At 34.6% G+C, this 22,131-nt stretch overlaps 2 protein-coding genes across 3 annotated transcripts; one reads left to right on the top strand and one right to left on the bottom strand.

Annotated features, from left to right (window-relative positions):
• Positions 1-11,292: 11,292 nt before the first annotated feature.
• LOC131681527 (epsilon-sarcoglycan) lies at positions 11,293-13,510 on the bottom strand. Of its 2 annotated transcripts, XM_058962344.1 has the most exons (5): positions 12,576-13,510; positions 12,276-12,517; positions 12,103-12,165; positions 11,868-12,026; positions 11,293-11,805 (listed from the first exon to the last, which is right to left on the bottom strand). In XM_058962344.1, the coding sequence occupies exons 1-5, from the start codon at positions 13,308-13,310 to the stop codon at positions 11,664-11,666; spliced, it is 1,341 nt and encodes a 446-aa protein (XP_058818327.1). In that variant the 5' UTR covers positions 13,311-13,510; the 3' UTR covers positions 11,293-11,663. The 2 variants fall into 2 exon arrangements, with proteins under 2 accessions (XP_058818327.1, XP_058818328.1); XM_058962345.1 differs by lacking the exon at positions 12,103-12,165 and having other exon boundaries at positions 11,868-12,008.
• A 2,442-nt stretch (positions 13,511-15,952) lies between these two features.
• Positions 15,953-16,711, top strand: LOC131679346 (uncharacterized). Its single transcript, XM_058960058.1, has one exon. It carries the CDS (start codon positions 15,953-15,955, stop codon positions 16,709-16,711), a length of 759 nt encoding a protein of 252 aa, XP_058816041.1.
• The last annotated feature ends 5,420 nt before the right edge of the window (positions 16,712-22,131 follow it).

Here is a 22,131-nt window from a genome sequence, read left to right as displayed (position 1 = left end):
TTCTAAAATTCTAAAATTCTAAAATTCTAAAATTCTAAAATTCTAAAATTCTAAAATTCTAAAATTCTAAAATTCTAAAATTCTAAAATTCTAAAATTCTAAAATTCTAAAATTCTAAAATTCTAAAATTCTAAAATTCTAAAATTCTAAAATTCTAAAATTCTAAAATTCTAAAATTCTAAAATTCTAAAATTCTAAAATTCTAAAATTCTAAAATTCTAAAATTCTAAAATTCTAAAATTCTAAAATTCTAAAATTCTAAAATTCTAAAATTCTAAAATTCTAAAATTCTAAAATTCTAAAATTCTAAAATTCTAAAATTCTAAAATTCTAAAATTCTAAAATTCTAAAATTCTAAAATTCTAAAATTCTAAAATTCTAAAATTCTAAAATTCTAAAATTCTAAAATTCTAAAATTCTAAAATTCTAAAATTCTAAAATTCTAAAATTCTAAAATTCTAAAATTCTAAAATTCTAAAATTCTAAAATTCTAAAATTCTAAAATTCTAAAATTCTAAAATTCTAAAATTCTAAAATTCTAAAATTCTAAAATTCTAAAATTCTAAAATTCTAAAATTCTAAAATTCTAAAATTCTAAAATTCTAAAATTCTAAAATTCTAAAATTCTAAAATTCTAAAATTCTAAAATTCTAAAATTCTAAAATTCTAAAATTCTAAAATTCTAAAATTCTAAAATTCTAAAATTCTAAAATTCTAAAATTCTAAAATTCTAAAATTCTAAAATTCTAAAATTCTAAAATTCTAAAATTCTAAAATTCTAAAATTCTAAAATTCTAAAATTCTAAAATTCTAAAATTCTAAAATTCTAAAATTCTAAAATTCTAAAATTCTAAAATTCTAAAATTCTAAAATTCTAAAATTCTAAAATTCTAAAATTCTAAAATTCTAAAATTCTAAAATTCTAAAATTCTAAAATTCTAAAATTCTAAAATTCTAAAATTCTAAAATTCTAAAATTCTAAAATTCTAAAATTCTAAAATTCTAAAATTCTAAAATTCTAAAATTCTAAAATTCTAAAATTCTAAAATTCTAAAATTCTAAAATTCTAAAATTCTAAAATTCTAAAATTCTAAAATTCTAAAATTCTAAAATTCTAAAATTCTAAAATTCTAAAATTCTAAAATTCTAAAATTCTAAAATTCTAAAATTCTAAAATTCTAAAATTCTAAAATTCTAAAATTCTAAAATTCTAAAATTCTAAAATTCTAAAATTCTAAAATTCTAAAATTCTAAAATTCTAAAATTCTAAAATTCTAAAATTCTAAAATTCTAAAATTCTAAAATTCTAAAATTCTAAAATTCTAAAATTCTAAAATTCTAAAATTCTAAAATTCTAAAATTCTAAAATTCTAAAATTCTAAAATTCTAAAATTCTAAAATTCTAAAATTCTAAAATTCTAAAATTCTAAAATTCTAAAATTCTAAAATTCTAAAATTCTAAAATTCTAAAATTCTAAAATTCTAAAATTCTAAAATTCTAAAATTCTAAAATTCTAAAATTCTAAAATTCTAAAATTCTAAAATTCTAAAATTCTAAAATTCTAAAATTCTAAAATTCTAAAATTCTAAAATTCTAAAATTCTAAAATTCTAAAATTCTAAAATTCTAAAATTCTAAAATTCTAAAATTCTAAAATTCTAAAATTCTAAAATTCTAAAATTCTAAAATTCTAAAATTCTAAAATTCTAAAATTCTAAAATTCTAAAATTCTAAAATTCTAAAATTCTAAAATTCTAAAATTCTAAAATTCTAAAATTCTAAAATTCTAAAATTCTAAAATTCTAAAATTCTAAAATTCTAAAATTCTAAAATTCTAAAATTCTAAAATTCTAAAATTCTAAAATTCTAAAATTCTAAAATTCTAAAATTCTAAAATTCTAAAATTCTAAAATTCTAAAATTCTAAAATTCTAAAATTCTAAAATTCTAAAATTCTAAAATTCTAAAATTCTAAAATTCTAAAATTCTAAAATTCTAAAATTCTAAAATTCTAAAATTCTAAAATTCTAAAATTCTAAAATTCTAAAATTCTAAAATTCTAAAATTCTAAAATTCTAAAATTCTAAAATTCTAAAATTCTAAAATTCTAAAATTCTAAAATTCTAAAATTCTAAAATTCTAAAATTCTAAAATTCTAAAATTCTAAAATTCTAAAATTCTAAAATTCTAAAATTCTAAAATTCTAAAATTCTAAAATTCTAAAATTCTAAAATTCTAAAATTCTAAAATTCTAAAATTCTAAAATTCTAAAATTCTAAAATTCTAAAATTCTAAAATTCTAAAATTCTAAAATTCTAAAATTCTAAAATTCTAAAATTCTAAAATTCTAAAATTCTAAAATTCTAAAATTCTAAAATTCTAAAATTCTAAAATTCTAAAATTCTAAAATTCTAAAATTCTAAAATTCTAAAATTCTAAAATTCTAAAATTCTAAAATTCTAAAATTCTAAAATTCTAAAATTCTAAAATTCTAAAATTCTAAAATTCTAAAATTCTAAAATTCTAAAATTCTAAAATTCTAAAATTCTAAAATTCTAAAATTCTAAAATTCTAAAATTCTAAAATTCTAAAATTCTAAAATTCTAAAATTCTAAAATTCTAAAATTCTAAAATTCTAAAATTCTAAAATTCTAAAATTCTAAAATTCTAAAATTCTAAAATTCTAAAATTCTAAAATTCTAAAATTCTAAAATTCTAAAATTCTAAAATTCTAAAATTCTAAAATTCTAAAATTCTAAAATTCTAAAATTCTAAAATTCTAAAATTCTAAAATTCTAAAATTCTAAAATTCTAAAATTCTAAAATTCTAAAATTCTAAAATTCTAAAATTCTAAAATTCTAAAATTCTAAAATTCTAAAATTCTAAAATTCTAAAATTCTAAAATTCTAAAATTCTAAAATTCTAAAATTCTAAAATTCTAAAATTCTAAAATTCTAAAATTCTAAAATTCTAAAATTCTAAAATTCTAAAATTCTAAAATTCTAAAATTCTAAAATTCTAAAATTCTAAAATTCTAAAATTCTAAAATTCTAAAATTCTAAAATTCTAAAATTCTAAAATTCTAAAATTCTAAAATTCTAAAATTCTAAAATTCTAAAATTCTAAAATTCTAAAATTCTAAAATTCTAAAATTCTAAAATTCTAAAATTCTAAAATTCTAAAATTCTAAAATTCTAAAATTCTAAAATTCTAAAATTCTAAAATTCTAAAATTCTAAAATTCTAAAATTCTAAAATTCTAAAATTCTAAAATTCTAAAATTCTAAAATTCTAAAATTCTAAAATTCTAAAATTCTAAAATTCTAAAATTCTAAAATTCTAAAATTCTAAAATTCTAAAATTCTAAAATTCTAAAATTCTAAAATTCTAAAATTCTAAAATTCTAAAATTCTAAAATTCTAAAATTCTAAAATTCTAAAATTCTAAAATTCTAAAATTCTAAAATTCTAAAATTCTAAAATTCTAAAATTCTAAAATTCTAAAATTCTAAAATTCTAAAATTCTAAAATTCTAAAATTCTAAAATTCTAAAATTCTAAAATTCTAAAATTCTAAAATTCTAAAATTCTAAAATTCTAAAATTCTAAAATTCTAAAATTCTAAAATTCTAAAATTCTAAAATTCTAAAATTCTAAAATTCTAAAATTCTAAAATTCTAAAATTCTAAAATTCTAAAATTCTAAAATTCTAAAATTCTAAAATTCTAAAATTCTAAAATTCTAAAATTCTAAAATTCTAAAATTCTAAAATTCTAAAATTCTAAAATTCTAAAATTCTAAAATTCTAAAATTCTAAAATTCTAAAATTCTAAAATTCTAAAATTCTAAAATTCTAAAATTCTAAAATTCTAAAATTCTAAAATTCTAAAATTCTAAAATTCTAAAATTCTAAAATTCTAAAATTCTAAAATTCTAAAATTCTAAAATTCTAAAATTCTAAAATTCTAAAATTCTAAAATTCTAAAATTCTAAAATTCTAAAATTCTAAAATTCTAAAATTCTAAAATTCTAAAATTCTAAAATTCTAAAATTCTAAAATTCTAAAATTCTAAAATTCTAAAATTCTAAAATTCTAAAATTCTAAAATTCTAAAATTCTAAAATTCTAAAATTCTAAAATTCTAAAATTCTAAAATTCTAAAATTCTAAAATTCTAAAATTCTAAAATTCTAAAATTCTAAAATTCTAAAATTCTAAAATTCTAAAATTCTAAAATTCTAAAATTCTAAAATTCTAAAATTCTAAAATTCTAAAATTCTAAAATTCTAAAATTCTAAAATTCTAAAATTCTAAAATTCTAAAATTCTAAAATTCTAAAATTCTAAAATTCTAAAATTCTAAAATTCTAAAATTCTAAAATTCTAAAATTCTAAAATTCTAAAATTCTAAAATTCTAAAATTCTAAAATTCTAAAATTCTAAAATTCTAAAATTCTAAAATTCTAAGATTCTAAAATCCTAAAATTCTTAAATTCTAAAGTTCAAAAATTCTAAAATTTTTAGTTTGCTGAAATTCTAAAATTCTGATATTCTAAAATTCCAAAAATTCTAAAATGCTAAAATTCTAGTATTTTAAGATTCTGAAGCTCTAAAATTCCAAAATTCTAGGATTCTGAAATTCAGAATGGAAATGTAATATATAATATTCAAAAATCTCACACGACCTAAAAGTGTGACGCCGGTCCTGCATGTCACAGTAATGCGCTTTCAATGTGCGAGTGATCTCAAAACCGCGAGCTGTTAAAACACATGCATTTCAAGGGCCATATAATCTTTTTTGGTTTAGAGAAACTTTTGAAGAAGCTGTGCAGTGATCAAATAATCAATCAAATTTGGCCTAAAATTGTATTAGTGTCTGCATCAAAAATTGATTCTGATTTTCTGAAGCAAATTTTCAAAGCGGTTTTTCTCGACTTAATGTCAGTGCGGCTTAAGCCTTTTAGTAGGTTTACGATCGAATTGTTATCAGTATGTTTTGGATGTTGGAAAAGCTTCATTAAAAATTCATGGTATATGTATGAAACAATACCAATAAACGCTTAATTTAAGATACGAATGGGGTCAATATGGAAACAATTCGAAGATGTACACCTATGGAAGATTTCGGTCACTAAACCTGGAGAGGAAGTTCCCCCACTTCATGATAGCATTCCGGCTGTTAGTATTTACGTTGCAATGACATTAGTTGCTGGATTAGGGCGTTTGAAAGAGTAGCACATATTGGAACCATTCATGATGGATAATCCATTTTGGACAACTTTCGGGAATGTTTAAAAAGTTCAACATTTCAGGAACCACATATAAATGATAAAACGGAAGTAGAAAAATCCTTAAGAAAACGCCAGAGAATTATTAAAATACGCAATTTCATTGCACATGTAAATACTAATTATTTTTTTGTGCAAAATTTGCATTTTGTGCAAATATCAATTATGTGTAAGATACACAAATTGTATGATGTGTAAGGTACACAAATTGTAGACAGCATATGTGCAATAAGAATACTCACACTTGTTTTTCGATTTATCGGTCGTCTCCGCTGCAGCAGCACACGGTGGTTCCGTTAATTCCAGTACCGATTGACCATTGAAATCCAGGTCGACAACGTCCTGCATTTGAAGTTTCCCGGGATGCCCGATGCGTTGGCGAAGTTTTACCTCCCATCGGACACGATATGCTGGACATGGTTAAGCGAGGATCAATATTTATCCCGCTGCAAATGTCAAAACGGTAAAATAAGTTTTTTCCGCACTGAACTTTTTGTTAATATGCGATATTAATTATACTCACTTGAAGGGCAGCACGATTTTAATAAATTTTCAAGACGCTCTGCGACAGCCAGACTACTTCGATCAGTTTCAATTGCAAATCATACACGTCACAAACACTGTGATAGAGAACATGTCTCGACAAACATATGATTACGGCCTAAAAGCCAACTGTCAAAATCCACTTTGAATGGAAATTCCGGACAAACCGTTACTAGCCGAACACAGTTCACAACAGTTTATGAAAGAGAAAACTTTTCTCTTTCGTTTACTACCAACATCTGTGATTGGCATGTAACGGTTGGTCCGGAATTTCCATTCAAAGTGGATTTTGACAGTTGGCTTTTAGGCCGTAATCATATGTTTGTCGAGATGTGTAGTATTAAAAAATGAAGCACACATACTTTGGCAACTGGTCGAAAAAAAAGTTGAGAGCGAAGGTTAGCTCTACGTGAGAGTGTTCAGCTCCATGCTCTTCTTACTGGGATTGTTTCTGTTTTATTCCCACACGTGGTGCGCGAAAAAGAGAGTACATATGAATTCGCTATGTATATTATATTTTATGAAGATGCTTGCTTGGGCTTCGGCACTGGTTCGATTGCACATGTGGGGTGTTTGTCTTTGGAACAAGAAATGTGAGAGAAACAACGTTGCCTCTCATTACCACGAGACTAAATTTATGTTGCATCCCCGGGCAGGCATGTTGGCATTGAATAGTTTCTGTTTTGTTTTCTTTATACTCTACCATTTCTTTTGGTACTGTAACACCCATCGGTTATATTGAACATGCTGAGCGTTGGTTTTCGGAGTAAGAAAAATGAGAGCGTTGCCTTTCAGTATCGCGAGAATGAATTCGGGTGCCTCTCTGGGCAGGCATGCTGATATTTCTGTTTCTTCCACACAGGTGATGTGCAGTAGAAGAAAAAAAATGCATTCGCTATCGCCATTCCATTTTAACAAGTGTAGTTAATTGTGCTTAGGTACAGGGTCACTTGATCGCCTGGTATCGTCAGAGTCTCTGTATCGAGAGAGCACGCGGTCGTTGGCATATGTACCAGAGATGCCAGGTTTTTTTTTTTCAAATGTCTGCAATAATAATTTTAAAAGTCTGGGAAGAACAAAAAATGTGAGGCAAGCTAGTGTAACCAAAAGCCTTTATATTCAAAAATCTGCAAATATCTGCAACCAAACTAAAAAATCTGCAAATATCTGCAACCAAACGGAAAAATCTGCAAATATCTGCGTCATCGAAAAAATCTGCAGCTTAAATTAAAAGTCTGCGAATTTGCAGACTTGTCTGCAAATCTGGCATCTCTGATATGTACGATAGTTTTGGGCATATATGATGTACGGATGAAGGGAGAAAACATGAGCTCGCTATCGCTATCACGTCAAGATGCATAGGCTATCGGTGCCGGAACATTTGTACACGCCATGACCAGTGTTACCACAAGTACAGATTTATCTACAAAAGTACAGATTTTTCAAATTTTATTGGTACAGATTCTGTACGGCGAAGATTACAGAATTTTGTGAAAAAGTACAGAATGGTGCAGATCTCGGGAGCTGAAAGTGTAAAATGAAATTTTTGTTCGACATACCTAACTATAAGTTATATTGAGAAAGTGTTTACAGAATATTCAAAGAGCTCAGGGCCTCAGCGTAGCTGGCATACACGAATAAACACAAGGCAAGGGTTTACTTTAGACAGCTGTAAATTAAGCAGGAGAGTTCAGCAGATAGATTATTTGTAAGGAATTCTTTAATTATTAATGGCGGAAAGATAAAATTAGTTTGGAAAGGATTATGTATAAAACGGCCAAATTGTCCAAACATTATTAGCTGAACGAATCTGATAACTTTTTTACTGGTGCAGATTTTGGTACAGATTTATTCAAAAAATAGTGCGGATTGAAAATATTTTTTCACCCTAGGTACAGAATAAAATGCGACAGCACTGGATATGACGTGTTTTCGAAAAGAGAAATTGATATATTGTTTTGCCTCTCCGACCAAATAGGCTGGCAATGTTGCCACAAGTACAGATTTAAGTACAAAAGTGCAGATTTAAAAAATGGTACGGATTCTGTACGGTACAGATTACAGATTTATGCAAAGATAAAATTGTTTTGTATAGTGTTTGAGTAGCAGCGTTCATTTATCGTGAGTTTTATTACGAATTTTAAAGAAAAACGAGGAACAAATAATTATTTTAGTACTAAGAGCTAATGACCGTTGGCTTAAAAAGAATGTTTAGCATATCTTACAAACAAAAATTATCATTTTGCAAAAATATTGCTTCAATTCATGTAAGAGATTGAACAAATTTCATGAAATTTAAGCAAAATTAATAATTAAAGATGAGATTCGCTTTGCCTTTCGGACTAGCAAACTAGCCATTCCGTTTTGCAAGGTCATTGGCATGAACTTCGGTACTGATTAGGGGACCTTACATGCGCAAAAAAGTGTCATGTCACCAGTGTTGCCATAAATACAGAAATATTTAAAGGCTACAAATTTATTTACGGATTGATTAACATTTTGCTAGTACAGATTCTGTAAGGTAGAGATGAAAGGTTTTTAAAGAAAGATACTGATGGTTACATATTTTTGGCAAAATAGAATCGTTTGTATAACATTATGAGTAGTAGTGTAGATTTATAGCATACGTATGCCTTGTTACATCGGCCTTGAGCATATGTGCGCGTTTGATGAAATTTATTCTTAAAGTATGTGTTTGATCGCATGAAAGAACAAAAAGTTGAACTCGCAGTTCTAGTTGATATGTGCATTATATATTCAAAACTAGAGTAGAGGTAGTGAAGGATGTAGGGAATGAGACAGAGCGCGATTGAAAATATGAAAATGAAAGATACAAAAATGTAAGGAAGACAACGAGATGGAGAGAAAGAGAGAGCAAAAATAAAAAAAAAATGATTCAATCGAGAGGAGAGAATAGATTGGAGACAGCACGAATGAAATGAAATGAATAAAGCTCGTCAGTTGTGTGATTGACTTGGAACGAGTAAGTTTAGTGTCTTGTTCGTCCGGACACGACACGGACCTCCTCCAATTTTTTTTAACTTTTTGAGAAATTTTAAATTTGTTCAATTTTTATTAGTTTCAAACTCATTCAAAGTCATTCCAAACCAAATTTGAAGAACAAAACTGACATTCATCAAATAAGGTATTACGAATCGTACAATGTTCATTTTAAACTCGAAGTTTCAGACCCTCTTCCGCCCCTGACAAGATGAGAAATGCACCAGCCCCAAATGCAGATCAACTTGAAACCTTCAGATTCGGTGTAACAGTCAAGAAACTTTGTAACCACCTGGAAGCTGCGCGTCTCGTCGATCATCTCAGCAATCCAATACTAGTTGCGGAACTTCCTCCAAGTTACAAATTGGATTGGGTGAGGTATAAGAAAGGCAAACAAAATGCTCTGCTGAAAAAGTTTGCCAACTTCGTCACCGACATAGCAGCCGACGTTTCCGAGGTAGAGGACTTTCCCGCCACAGAAGCAACACGATCCGTGAGAGGAACTCATACCAAGAAGGAATTCGTGCATCTGCACGAGCAAGAGACCACGCAGGTCGAGAGGTCACAAAACGAGGTTGTTACCAGAATTCTGTGGCCATGGCCAATGGCGTCTCCTTAAACTGTAAGCTGTTGTCTCGAGCGGACATGTTAGTGCTACTTCCGAAGGTTACCTGTTATATTTGAGAACGGTTGATAGCATTTGGAAATCCTACTATCAAGTACGAATTCGATCGGAGGACAAACAAGCACAAGGGTTTTTAGTTCTGATCGAGTCCAGGCGAAATTCTGGAGGTATATATCATGGACGTGGCTACTTTCGGGTCGACAAGCTTTTTACGTGCCATAATGGTAGTCAAAATTGCTCAGTTCGTAATACGTTTAATTGACCTTTTTTGACAATAATCGTTTACGTCAACCACCCAGTGAGATTAAGTCATCGTACGTTAGTCCAATGCGTTGGATGTTTATTCAATGAACGCCCGACATCTTCAACTGGGCGTTGCTGTCAAACTGGCGTAAACGATTATTGTTAAAAAAAGGCAATTAAACGTATTACGAACTGAACAATTTAGACCGCCATTATGGCACGTAAAAAGCTGGATGTGGACGACTATTACAATCGTGATTCGCTGGTTGGGCCACACCCTCTGTCCAACTAACGAATTTGATTCGCTAGTTGGATCGAAAATGTATCTGCTTACATCTCTAATTCTTATCAGTTTGATTGTCAAAGTGAATTTGACTCGAGATTTTGGCGTTCAAATGCTTTTTAGTTGGACAATGGTCCAACCAGCGGAGCTCCAACTAAAAAGCGGTCCAGTTAAAAAGTGACCAACCAGCGAATCACGACTGTATATGGGGAATATACGCGTTTAGCGGAATATGCAATTAAAAAATCTAATTTTTCGTGATCAGAACAAACCCGTCTTTGAATTTTTTTGTGAACAAAACGCGTTATTCAAATCAAGTGTCTTAAGCAAAGAATTTTCTTATCAGCTTAAAGTATAAAATTATGTCGAAAAAATTTGCATATGTATGCAAAAATGAGCAAAGGATTACTTCTCACATAAAAGGGAATTAATAACCAAACTAATACCTCTATAAATGAATAATATAAAATATATCATTAATCAATTCTGCTAAGGACACTACAGTGCGAAAATCGAGTTTTTGGGTAAAATATTTTGGATTACTACTCTGCACATTTATAAACTGCGTGCATCGTATGAATAAAAATGCATGATAACATCGGATAAAATGTGCCGCAAACAACTATTTTCTCTCCTGGCGTATTTTACACCGTCTACCCCTTTTACTCCTAAGACAAGAATCTATCCTCGTTTCTTGGCCTGCAATATGACGTCCTGAAATAAAAAACGTCCCAAAATACCATTACGTTCTATATCTCGATCTCTCCCTATCTCGATGGTCCCTTCAATATCGAGACAGAGAGAGAGAGAGAGAGAGAGAGAGAGAGAGAGTCAACTGTATTCCACATCGTGAACTCCAGGTACAATATGCGTATATCAAAATTGTTTTACAGTAGCACTGGCACTGTTATTTTCTGTAACTCGCCTATTCGGTTACGCAGACGGAGATAAGGATACTATATTGTTTGTGCAGTGGATAAGCAACAAAGTGGTATGTAGAATTGTTTGCTTACTTTACTGATAGCTTTTGTTTTGTTACTACGCTTGTTGGAAAGGTTGATAGGAATTCAGTGCGCGGACAAGCGAATAGGCTTTATTGTTATAATAGGCACAACTCCCTAGTTTGATAATCAACTTCTATGGCAATCTAGAGGCTAGTATATTTTCATGAACAAAATAAAATTGATGAAAAACAAAAATGGTTTGCGTTGTAGTTCGATACGTGTTAAGATTCTTAGATTACTTCAAAAGCGACAACAAATAAAATTACTGGCTTTTGGGAACTTTCGTCTCCATACGAAAGAAAAAAAAACAGTTTGTTTTGAAAACTGTTTATTTAGGGTTCACAATGATCTAGTATGAGCTTTTTTCGCTAACAATGGCTGCAAAAATGCTAGAGATAAGATGAGAATCGCTACAGCTAGAAGATTTATTTGTGAATTGAAGAACAAAAGTTCAAAAGGGCAACTGTTGGACTTGACCTTCATAATAAAGTCAGAAATAAATGCCATTTGTTGGACAGTCTAAACTACACAAACACTAGTTTCATTTGGTGCTACTTTGAATATACTATTGTTTCCAAATTTTACTCTACAACACTTGGTTCTCTATTCTGACTACACCGATTGTGGTTGATTATCCCGGAATATGCGCCCCTTAGCAGAACAAAACACGTGGTTCAGCATGTCATATGTCTACGCCGGTGCCAATCTTGCGCTGCATGGTCGAGTTGGTCGATCCCGAAGAGGGCTTATACGGTGGTGGTTTCGGTCGAAGGTACGAGTTTCCAACTCTTGGGCTCCCATCCGGGTAGTAACTATCCGTTGGGCTAAAATAAATGTGTACGTAATGTCTATGACTACATTTAAGTGAAATATTCAAACAACTCACCTGGCAGAGCGAAGACTAAAACTATCCTCATAAGGAGCATCCTTCAGGCTTCTAAGCGTCCCTGTTTGCGAAACCATCGGCGGTTGATGCTGTTGCGAGTACTGGACCATTTGAACTGCCTGAACCGGCCGGTACTCTTGTCTGTAAGAATGTTTCAACCTTTTAATCGAAAAGGGCATCTGTCTTCTTGTCACAAACTACATGAAATGAAACAATTGTGAACGCAGAAAATCACCTGAAGAAATCTGTACAAATGTTAAACAGAAAATCGAAATAATATTCAGAATCGTCATCCCGCCTACAACAGAAACCAACGTTGGTAGATAGAAATAAAAACGATATAAAGAAGAAAACATCAATTCTATCAATTCAAACATCAACTAACAACGAAATTGGCCAAATTCTTACAGTTTCTCGTGCTGGAAGCAAAGGATCACCGTCAGAATGGACAACAGAAGAGCGAAGATCATTCCCGGGATCGCGAACGAAACCGCAAACTCGTCACTATAGTTCCGCTCTGGGACTTCGGATTTCATTGGTGCCTCCCATTTATCTGAACGGTGCAACGTAGTCAGCTCGGATCCCTTGCCCGGATTGAGACTCTCGTGGGGATGATGTGGCATTGCTGTTATATCATCATGGGCAGCGTGCTGTGAATGTATTCCTCCGCTATAACTAGTATGAAATGAGAATACGCGAAAAACTTACCAGCTTGAATGCGCACCAGTCCAGCTTGAATCCGGAATTCTCGAAAGTAGTCTGCACCGATGTTCGCTTATAGTTGCATGAGGCGATCTTGTACAACGGTTTAACTTCCTCCTGCAAGTCGAGCAAGCGGGACGAGAAATCGGCTCTACTACCCAGATGTACTACAACGCCTTCCCGTTGCTGGGGTTTCAGCGGTACTCGCGCGCCTAGCTTTATTGCCGAATCCATGAAAATGATATGCAAATCCGACCGACTTTCCTGCCACAGGTCATTGCGAAAAATATTTTTCAAATTCTCAATCCTACCCGGATCCATCATGTGAACCCAATTTAGATTATCGATTTTCATCTGAATCACATTCCGCGGTGGAAGCTTCCGATGGACGGTCAGAATCAGCACAATCCGCTTCGTTTCATAGGTTTGCTTGTTCAGGGCAATGATTTCGATGGGTACCTTACTCTCTGCCGTTCGTTCCGGTGGTGTTCCATACAGGAAACCCGAATGGTACTCACTACTGTACATATACCGCACCCAGGATGGCAGATCCGGATAGCCCTCGAGAGATGGGCGGTACTGGAACTGTTCCGTTAATCCTTGGAAGGTCCAGTTGAACATTCGCGGCTCGACACGAAGCGAGAACAGTTCCGAGACGTAAACATCGTCGGTGAGATAGGTTCCGGCTGTTGCTTGGAGAATTGATATTGCTATCAGAAGGAAAATCGATTTGCCTACCATTGTTTATGTGTTCGTCGAATAAATTCGGGAAAATCACGTTCTAGTTTTAACGTTCACGTTCCAGATACAAACTTGGACATCAATCACTAAGTTTCTGCTATTTACTTGGACTGTATTATTACAATTTTAATGAATTTTCACCAGCAGAAGGAAAACACATTTTCCCGTGAGGAAAATGGGAATGGCCACTACTTTGACAGGTGAGGAAAATTCATGAGAAAATTTTCACTTTCGGTTTCGACCTTGTTGGGTGCATACCAGTATCCAGACGCATGCGCGCACCAACTCTACGCGAAATGCGCGCAGTCTGGGAGAACCATGTGATTAATGTTGAATGCTGCGTTCAAAACGTTGGAAAAGTAGGTTGCTTCCTGTGCCGAAAAGCGCTCTTTTACATTGCTGCAAATTCAGCGATTCGATTCAATTCAGTGCATCCCTGTTGCTAGGATGCAGGCATGTAAATTCCACAGAACACTTTTGCGAGTAACGGCATAAAAGTGCTACTACAAAATGAAGGAAAAACTAAAAGAATTTGATTCGTATTAGACTAAGGGGAAACATAACGTGGTAATATGACAGAGAGTTAGTTATGGCGATTTTGCTTGAACCTGAAACTGAGTCAGGTTCTAACCCCAACCGCTGTAAGTTCATATATTTTGACAGGAGTTGGGGTTAGGAACTGACTCAGTTTCGCCTCAAACAAAAACCACATTAGTATTGGGTAAGCTTTGCGTGACATAATTTTTGAATGTTCCACCATACCACTTTTAAACTCATTGTTTACTGTCCATTTTACATTGTCGACAACACTCCCGACAGCCGGCTGTCCGGAGTTCAAGTTGTTTTCGATGAAACAATCTCGATAAACGATTAGCCAGAGTTTAAACACCTAGAAGATTTACGTATCCTACATTTAAAACATGTACGAAAATATAGTCTCAGTCGCATCGCTTGCTTAATTTGATAACTTGACTATTTATTTCGATATTTCCAGCATTAGAGTTGTTAGAATAGGTCAAAAGCAACGTTTCGTAGTATAATAATAATTCATTGATTGCATTGTTCAATTTCAGTAGAAACTATTTCCTATTTCCTGATTTAGCAGAAAAAAACGTGTTCATTTTTAATAATGTTTGACCGTGTGTCACAAATTTAGATCAAAGTTTTTAGTTATTATTTTAATGATACATGGTGTAGAACATATTGAAGAATGTTTAAAAAATATAGTTTGATTAAAAAGTTAGAAATTTTTTCCCTATTTTGTCCCTATGTCCCTTTTTGTTCTAGCCACTCCATAGTGCGCCGTTTTGATGCTAATCCTCACCTGAAGGAAGCTTACACGGTTTTTATTGACGAATACCATCAACTTAACCACATGCGGGAGATCTCAGACAGTGAAGCTTCCGCGCCTATAGCCTATTACCAGCCACACCATGGCTTCGAAAAGGCAGAAAGTACAACAACGAAACTGCAAGTTGTTTTCGACGCCTCATGCCGCACTGATACCGGAATCTCATTGAATCAGGCTCTCATGGTGGGCCCAGTCATCCAAGATGATCTGTTGTCAATTATTTTACGCTTCCGGATGCATCGATATGTCATTATCGCCGACATCGAAAAAATGTTTCGCCAAATACGTGTGCACCCGTCGGATTACCCACGGCAACGTATTCTTTGGCGTTGCTCATCCTCTCAGTCCCTTCGTACTTTCGAACTTACGACAGTGACTTACGGCACGGCCTCTGCTCCTTATTTGGCAACAAAGTGCCTTCAACGGCTGTCGGAAGATAGATCGAATGATTTCCCTCTTGCTTCTTTAGTCCTAGGCAAGGACTTTTACATGGACGATATGCTAACCGGGGTTGACGATGAAGCTGAAGGGACTGAACTGTGTCGACAACTGTTGCAGTTGCTCCAATCTGCCGGTTTGAGCCTGCGTAAATAATCTTCGAATTCCTCGGCTATTCTTTCGGAAATCCCACCCGAACTTCGTGACGAACGTATTGTACTGTCCGACACAGCTCGGCTCTACGATCCTCTAGGGCTTATTGATCCGGTAGTGGTGATCGTCAAACTTTTCGTACAAACCCTCTGGTGAACTTCTAAGAACTGATGATCCGCTAGACGAGGCCCAGCAGCAGCATTGGTTGGAGTTTCGTAGCAGCTTAGATAAATTAGCCACAATCGTTATTCCGAGATGGGTAGCGTTCGCTTCCGCTCCAGTCTCAATAGAGATGCACGGCTTTTGTGACGCCTCCGAGAAAGCTTACGGGGCCTGCATTTATTTGCGGACAGTTTGCATCGATGGGACGATATCCGTACGCCTATTAGCCGCCAAATCGAGAGTGGCTCCTCTCGGTGACTCGAAGAAACAAAGACGTATCTGTTTACCCCGGTTGGAACTTTCATCAGCGCTCTTGTTGAGCCACCTCTACCATAAGGTTCACACCAGTATAGAATCAAAGACAAAATCCATATTCTGGACAGACTCGATGATTACTCTGCATTGGCTTAGTTCGAGTCCATCACGATGGAAGACGTTTATTGCCAATCGCGTCTCGGAAGTGCAGCATTTAACGAGTTGAGGAATATGGGCTCATGTACCTGGTATCGATAAGCCTGCGGATATAATCTCCCGAGGAATGTATCCGGATCAACTGAAGCAAACATCTTCGTGGTGGAGTGGAGCACCATGGCTTAGCCAACCCTCTCGTTTTTGGCCACCGCTATCCTGCCAAATTACCGTCGATTCCCTACCGCCAGAACTGCTGGAGGAAAAGGCTGTCTCATTGCCAATCCAAGTGTACCAACCAAATAAAATTTTCTTCATTCGATCATCGTTCTCAGCTCTCGTTTGTATTGTTGCCCTACTTTGCCGCTTCATTCACAACAGCAAGCTCAGCAACCGCAGTAGTCGGAGATCAGGTTTGCTATGCACTATGGAGCTCAATGAAGCCGTGAAGGTCCTTGTTCGACTAGCACAGTCAGAAGTATTCGCTCAAGATATCGCTGCAATGTCCAAGGGCGGTCAAGTGGGACCGAAATCAGCTCTGAAACATCACACTTCAATTATCGTCGATGGGATCCTCAGAATTCGTGGCCGACTTCGACATACGGCCATATCTCTAGATCGGAAACATCCAATAATTCTGCCGGCGCGACATCCCATCACGAAATCGATACTCAACTACTATCACCTAAAGAATTTACACGCCGGACCTCAACTGCTTGTAGCATGCGTTCGGGAAAAATTCTGGCTACTTCGCATCCGCGATTTGGCACGAAGTATAGCGCATTCCTGCATAAGCTGCTTTCGTTGCCGTCCTCGAAACCTCGAGCAACTCATGAGAGATCTACCTCCAAAGAGAGTTACAGCAATCTTCGTGTGCTTTGTCGCATAGGCAGTTCATATACAGCTTGTCTACGACCTCTCCACTGCGTCGTTAATAGCAGCATTATATCGGTTCATTGCTCGCAGGGGGAAGCCAAATCAAATAGAGTGCGACAACGCCAAAAACTTCGTGGGAACTCAAGAAAACTGGGAGAACTCGCCAAGCAGTTCCGTTCACAGCAGCATTAAGATAAAGTAATCAACCGCTGTGCAGACAACGGAATATCCTTCAAATTCATCCCGCCACGCGGCCCAAACTTCGGTGGCCTTTGGGAGGCGGTGGTTAAATCGTTCAAACAGCACTTCCGTCGTACCGTTGGAAACTCTGTACTATCACAGGGTGAGTTCGTGACACTTCTGGCCCGCATCGAAGCTTGTTTAAACTCACGGCCGCTCACACCACTCACAGCTGATCCAAATGATCTGGAGGTATTAACACCGGGTCACTTTCTCGTATTTCGTCCACTGACATGCTTTCCCGAACCTGACCTCTCCGGTGTCCCGCAAGGCCGACTTAGCCGTTGGCAAGAAAATCAACAACCCCTTCGGCGACTCTGGAAGCAGTGGACAAAGGACTATCTTTCTGGACTCCACCCCCGAACCAAGTGGACGCGCATCAGAGATAACATCTTCATCGGCACGATGGTTCTTCTTAAAGAGGATAACCTCCCGCCTCTAAAATGGAAGTACGGTAGAATTACCAACATCATTCGTGGAGACGATGACAACATCCGCGTAGTCGACGTACGGACAGTAGATGGAGAATATCGGCGTGCAATCTCGAAAATATGCGTCCTTCCTACTCGTCAACCCACAACCGAGTCAGATGGCATTGCCAGTATCAACCCAGATGACCTCTAAGCTCTTCCATCGCAGTACTTCGGTGCTGCGCAATGAACGGAGGCCCTGGGGCCTCCGCCACTGTAAGTATTGTTTATTAAAGAACCTGCAAAAAACTCATAGAATGTTCCTCCTCCGGCATGTGCTGCGCTTCGATGGCTGCTCCGACCGTCAACCATGAGTAAACCCAACCCTGATGACGTTGAAGGACGACTCGATCACTGTAGATGCTGGCCGGCCCGAAGGACAACCCTAAAGACGTCACTATCTGAAATAGACGAATCATCCGCTTGTCAACTTGTTACCAACAAACATTTTTGTGACGTCACCAATCTCAACGAGACATCGCCCGGATCAATTCATCGTAATTGCTGACTTACGGTGAAAGGATGCCGCAGAATGAAAACAGGTCGTAGGACATCGCCAAGTTAAACGAGAACATTAGACGACGAATCATCGATCTTTTTTCAGAGAACTCCTGCCTTCATCATCTAACATTCGTCGCAGTCTGGTTAGATGAAAGAGCCAATCCTCCAACAGGGGCCGGCATATGTTGGAGTAACCCATAGAGTAAGTTCATAAAAAATATCCCATATGTGTACTAAAATTGGAGATATAATGTATCGATCTCGCTTCCCCTTTTGGATCGTTATCATTCGATCTAGTTCCTTATCACTAGCACTCGGCTAGCGAGAGAAATAGATTCGATCGAGGATCGGAAGGGCCTTTATTAATTCCCTTTGTACTGAATTCCCATATAAATTGTTATATGCAAACCAGATAACCAGTTGGAATAAATCTCTCGAGTAGTGCACACTATCTTTTTCAATAGTGCAAAATCGATTAAGTGAATAAAAATTAATTAGTTTAACACAAACGTGCCGTGTCCGTCTTCACATAGTCGATCACATTCCGGACGGTTTCAGTATACACCGCGAGGACAATAATATTTTTTCGCATAACGAATCACAACCAACTTCGAAAGCCACTGAAATTTTGGTCTACTGTCAAAATTTTAATAGAATGAGGCGCGCCGTAAAGATGAACGAAATCCAGAAGAACATCTTAGGCTCCTTATTTTCGATAATTCTAGGTACCGAAACATGTTGGAATGAGGATGTAAAAAGTAAAGAGGTTTTTGGTGGTGACTATAATGTCCAGGAGTGGATCCAGAAAAGAATTTCGGAGAGTGTCCAAAATTTTGACTTTGAAATGTTCATTTTACAATACGTAATAAGTAATACCCTCATTCAATTAAAATCAGTTTAGGTGGTCGAATCTGGTTTGGAACGATTTTGAATTCAATACGAATTTAAAATAGAAATTATTTTAAATTTTCTGAAGAATTTAAAGAAAATTCCAGGGGGAGTGTGGCTGGGGGTCCGGACGCCCCAGGATCCTCCGCCACTGATAATATTTCTAGAGATGATCGTGATTTGCGACTAACCCAAAGAATGTCAGGCGGAGGAGTTCTCATCGCAGTTTCATCTATATTTAATTCTGATCTTATTGTTTCACCAAAATTCAAAGAATTTGGACATGTATGGGTTAAAGCACATATCGCTTCTGAAATCCACATTTTTGTCTTATTGTACTTTCCATTACATTGCTAGGATTCAATCAAATAAGCCACAAAAAATCAACATAATCGTTATTTAGATCTGCTATTAACAAATATTAATGAAGATTTCTGTGTTGATGAATCTCATTCTGCCTTATGGAAAAATGAAAACTTTCACACAGCAATAGAATTCTCTATTTTTGTGCACAAGGATCATAATTCCATTGACTGTGACTTCGAGGATGTCTTCGATTATTAAAAGCAAATTATGATAATATTAAATATAAATTAAGCAGTGCAAATTGGCAGTTTCTTTTAAAGAATCAAGAGAACATTGAATGTTGCAAATAATACACAAAAAACGACGAAATAATGCATCCAAAAATCCAGATTAGTTCAACAAGGAAATTATTAATTTAAAAAATCGGATGCAAAAAGCTCACAAAATCTACAAAATCTACAGGAAACACAATAATCAAGAAAATTTGGAAAAATACCCCCAACAATCGTGACCAACTAACCTTGGCTATTTCTTCGGCACTTACTGTATATAATGCAAAAACTGAAAATGAGATCAAGTCATGCCCAAAAATCTTTTTAATTACATCAAAACTAAGTTGAATTTATGCAACTTTCCATAAAAAACGTCTTTGGATGGGAAAGAGGGTAAAACTTCAAAAGGTGTCTGTAATCTCTTCGCATCATTTTTTCAAGAAACCTATTCTAACTATTCAGACAATGATCGTGACTTTGAATATTTTTCTTATTTTCCTGATTATTCAAGAGATGTTGGTGCAAGTCACATTAGTGTTCAAGATATCTTGTCCAGTCTCAATGATCTAGATGTCACTAAAGGCTCAGTACCTGATGGAATTCCACCTGCTTTCATAAAAAATTTAGCAACTGAGCTGACGTCACCTCTGGTTGTTCAATAAGTTACCAGAATCTGGTATTTTCCCAAAAGACTGGAAAAAATCTTTTTTAATACCTATTTATAAATCGGGTAAATTTTTTGATATTCGTAATTATCGTGGAATTGCCGTTCTGTTTTGCTTTCCCAAACTTTTCCATTATAAATAAAAACATTTTCAATCAAATCAAACATAAAATAACAAATTCACAACATGGGTTTTTTAAAAACCGTTCAACTAGTGCAAGCCTTTTAGAATTTGTTGATTACTCTTTAAATGCCATGGATAAAGGAAATCATATAGAAGCTCTTTACACTGAATTCAGCAAAGCTTTCGATAAATTGGACGTGGAACGTCTCTGGAAAAACACGATTTGCGGTGTTCACTGCCATTCAAAAAACTACTTGACCGATTTATTTCAAACTTTGCATACACATTCTATGTAAAAAATGCCTAACGCGTACGTTGAGTTTTTGAGATAATTTTTCAATTAAAGGCCTTTTTGCTAATAAAATGGCGAAATCGCTGTTTTCCAAGAAAAATTTCGCCATTGTATGAATAAAAAGCCCCCTTAATTGAAAAAATATCCCAAAAACTCTACGTAGTTAGGTATTTTTTACATAGAATGTGTATGCAAGTTTTAAAAAAATCGGTTAAGTAGTTTTTGAATGGCAGGTAACACCGCAAATCATGTTTTTCCAGAGTCGTTCTACAAAAAACTTCGTCACCGAGTCACTAGTTGATATTTTTACAATATTAATTTTTTTCAATGTTATTGAAATGATGTAGTATAATGTACAAAAGTTTCGATCAATTCGCTTCACCCATCTTTCTAAAATAATTTGACAAAAAATGACGCTCGTGTCCACTAAACAACACGTTCAACACATGGCAACATAAAAATCGAATTTATACACGCGTCGTATGCACACGACAAACACGTTAACATACAAATGCTTGAGCCCTTCGCGATCATCCACGCAACCAATACCCGCGTCGTCGCAGACATGAAAACATTCCGGTGATAATATGAACGTCTCAGCACTTATAAACATTCAAACGCGGTCTCAAGCGTAAACCTACAATTTTCCGCGCTCGCGCTATCATGAATCGGTCACTTCCGGAAATCTATTCTCGATACCAGAAGTTTAGGTCCATGCCTTCAATTGGATCAATTAAAAAAAATCTCATATCCACTGGACAACACGTTCCATGGTGACATGACCGGGAACTCTAGTGATATGGGGTAACCCACTTCTTGTCAGAATGTAAACTGTACACCGCAAACTAAATATCAGAATGACAGTCCGCGTGACCATCGAAGAACGCACGCGAATACGTGAATGGCCACATGGTTTCAAAATCGAATTCATACACGCGAAATCACAATACGAACGCTTAAGCGCTTCACGATCAACCACGCACACATACGCCCGCGATCGAGCAAGCTTGATAACACCCCGGTAATAAGGTGAATGTTTTAGTACTTACGAAATTTCAAACGCGGTATCAAACGCGAACCTACAAACGCCCGTGTTCATTATCCTCCGTCCCAGCAGCTAAGGTCCATACATTCAGTTGGGCCAATCAAAAAATAGAGCTCATATCCACTAAACAACACCGTCAATGGCGACATGACCGGGAACTCTAGTGATATGGAAGATTTTACTTTCTTCTAGCATTTGAACTGTACACCGAAAATCCGCGCGCGATCATCCAAGAACACACGCGAATATGCGAAAGAAGTTACGTACCCGTTAGTACACACGACGTACAAACGCACACGTGATCGAACACATGAACGTACAAACGCACGAGCACTTCGCGATGGTACACGCGCTGGCGAAATCCCTATGCCCGTACGTTTCTGAACCGTACAGTGAATATTGAGCCTACGGCCCACTACAATACGCATTAAGCAATATTTTAGTGAGTGACATTGTCTGTCTCGTCTGCAATTGTAGTGAGTGATTCTGGCGGGGAGCCCTTCCGAGAATGTAGCTCTACAGCTGAAGTAGGACAACTCTCGAACAAAAAATATATCCCAGAATCATTAACACCGAATCATTTTGGAACCCATTCAATATACATTGAGAAATGACAGTTCTTTGCATTTCA

Source organism: Topomyia yanbarensis, chromosome 2 (assembly GCF_030247195.1).
Source record: "Topomyia yanbarensis strain Yona2022 chromosome 2, ASM3024719v1, whole genome shotgun sequence".
Lineage (NCBI taxonomy): Eukaryota > Metazoa > Arthropoda > Insecta > Diptera > Culicidae > Topomyia > Topomyia yanbarensis.
Note: the sequence above shows the minus strand (reverse complement) of the source record. Positions and strands in the feature narration are given on the sequence as shown.

Coding starts and splice junctions, on each gene's coding strand:
- LOC131679346 (XM_058960058.1), top strand. CDS start 15,953: ATGTATCCGGATCAACTGAAGCAAACATCTTCGTGGTGGAGTGGAGCA.
- LOC131681527 (XM_058962344.1), bottom strand. CDS start 13,310: ATGGTAGGCAAATCGATTTTCCTTCTGATAGCAATATCAATTCTCCAA. Junction 12,518..12,575: donor ACTGGTGCGCATTCAAGCTG/GTAAGTTTTTCG, acceptor ATACATTCACAG/CACGCTGCCCATGATGATAT. Junction 11,806..11,867: donor TTTAGTCTTCGCTCTGCCAG/GTGAGTTGTTTG, acceptor CATTTATTTTAG/CCCAACGGATAGTTACTACC.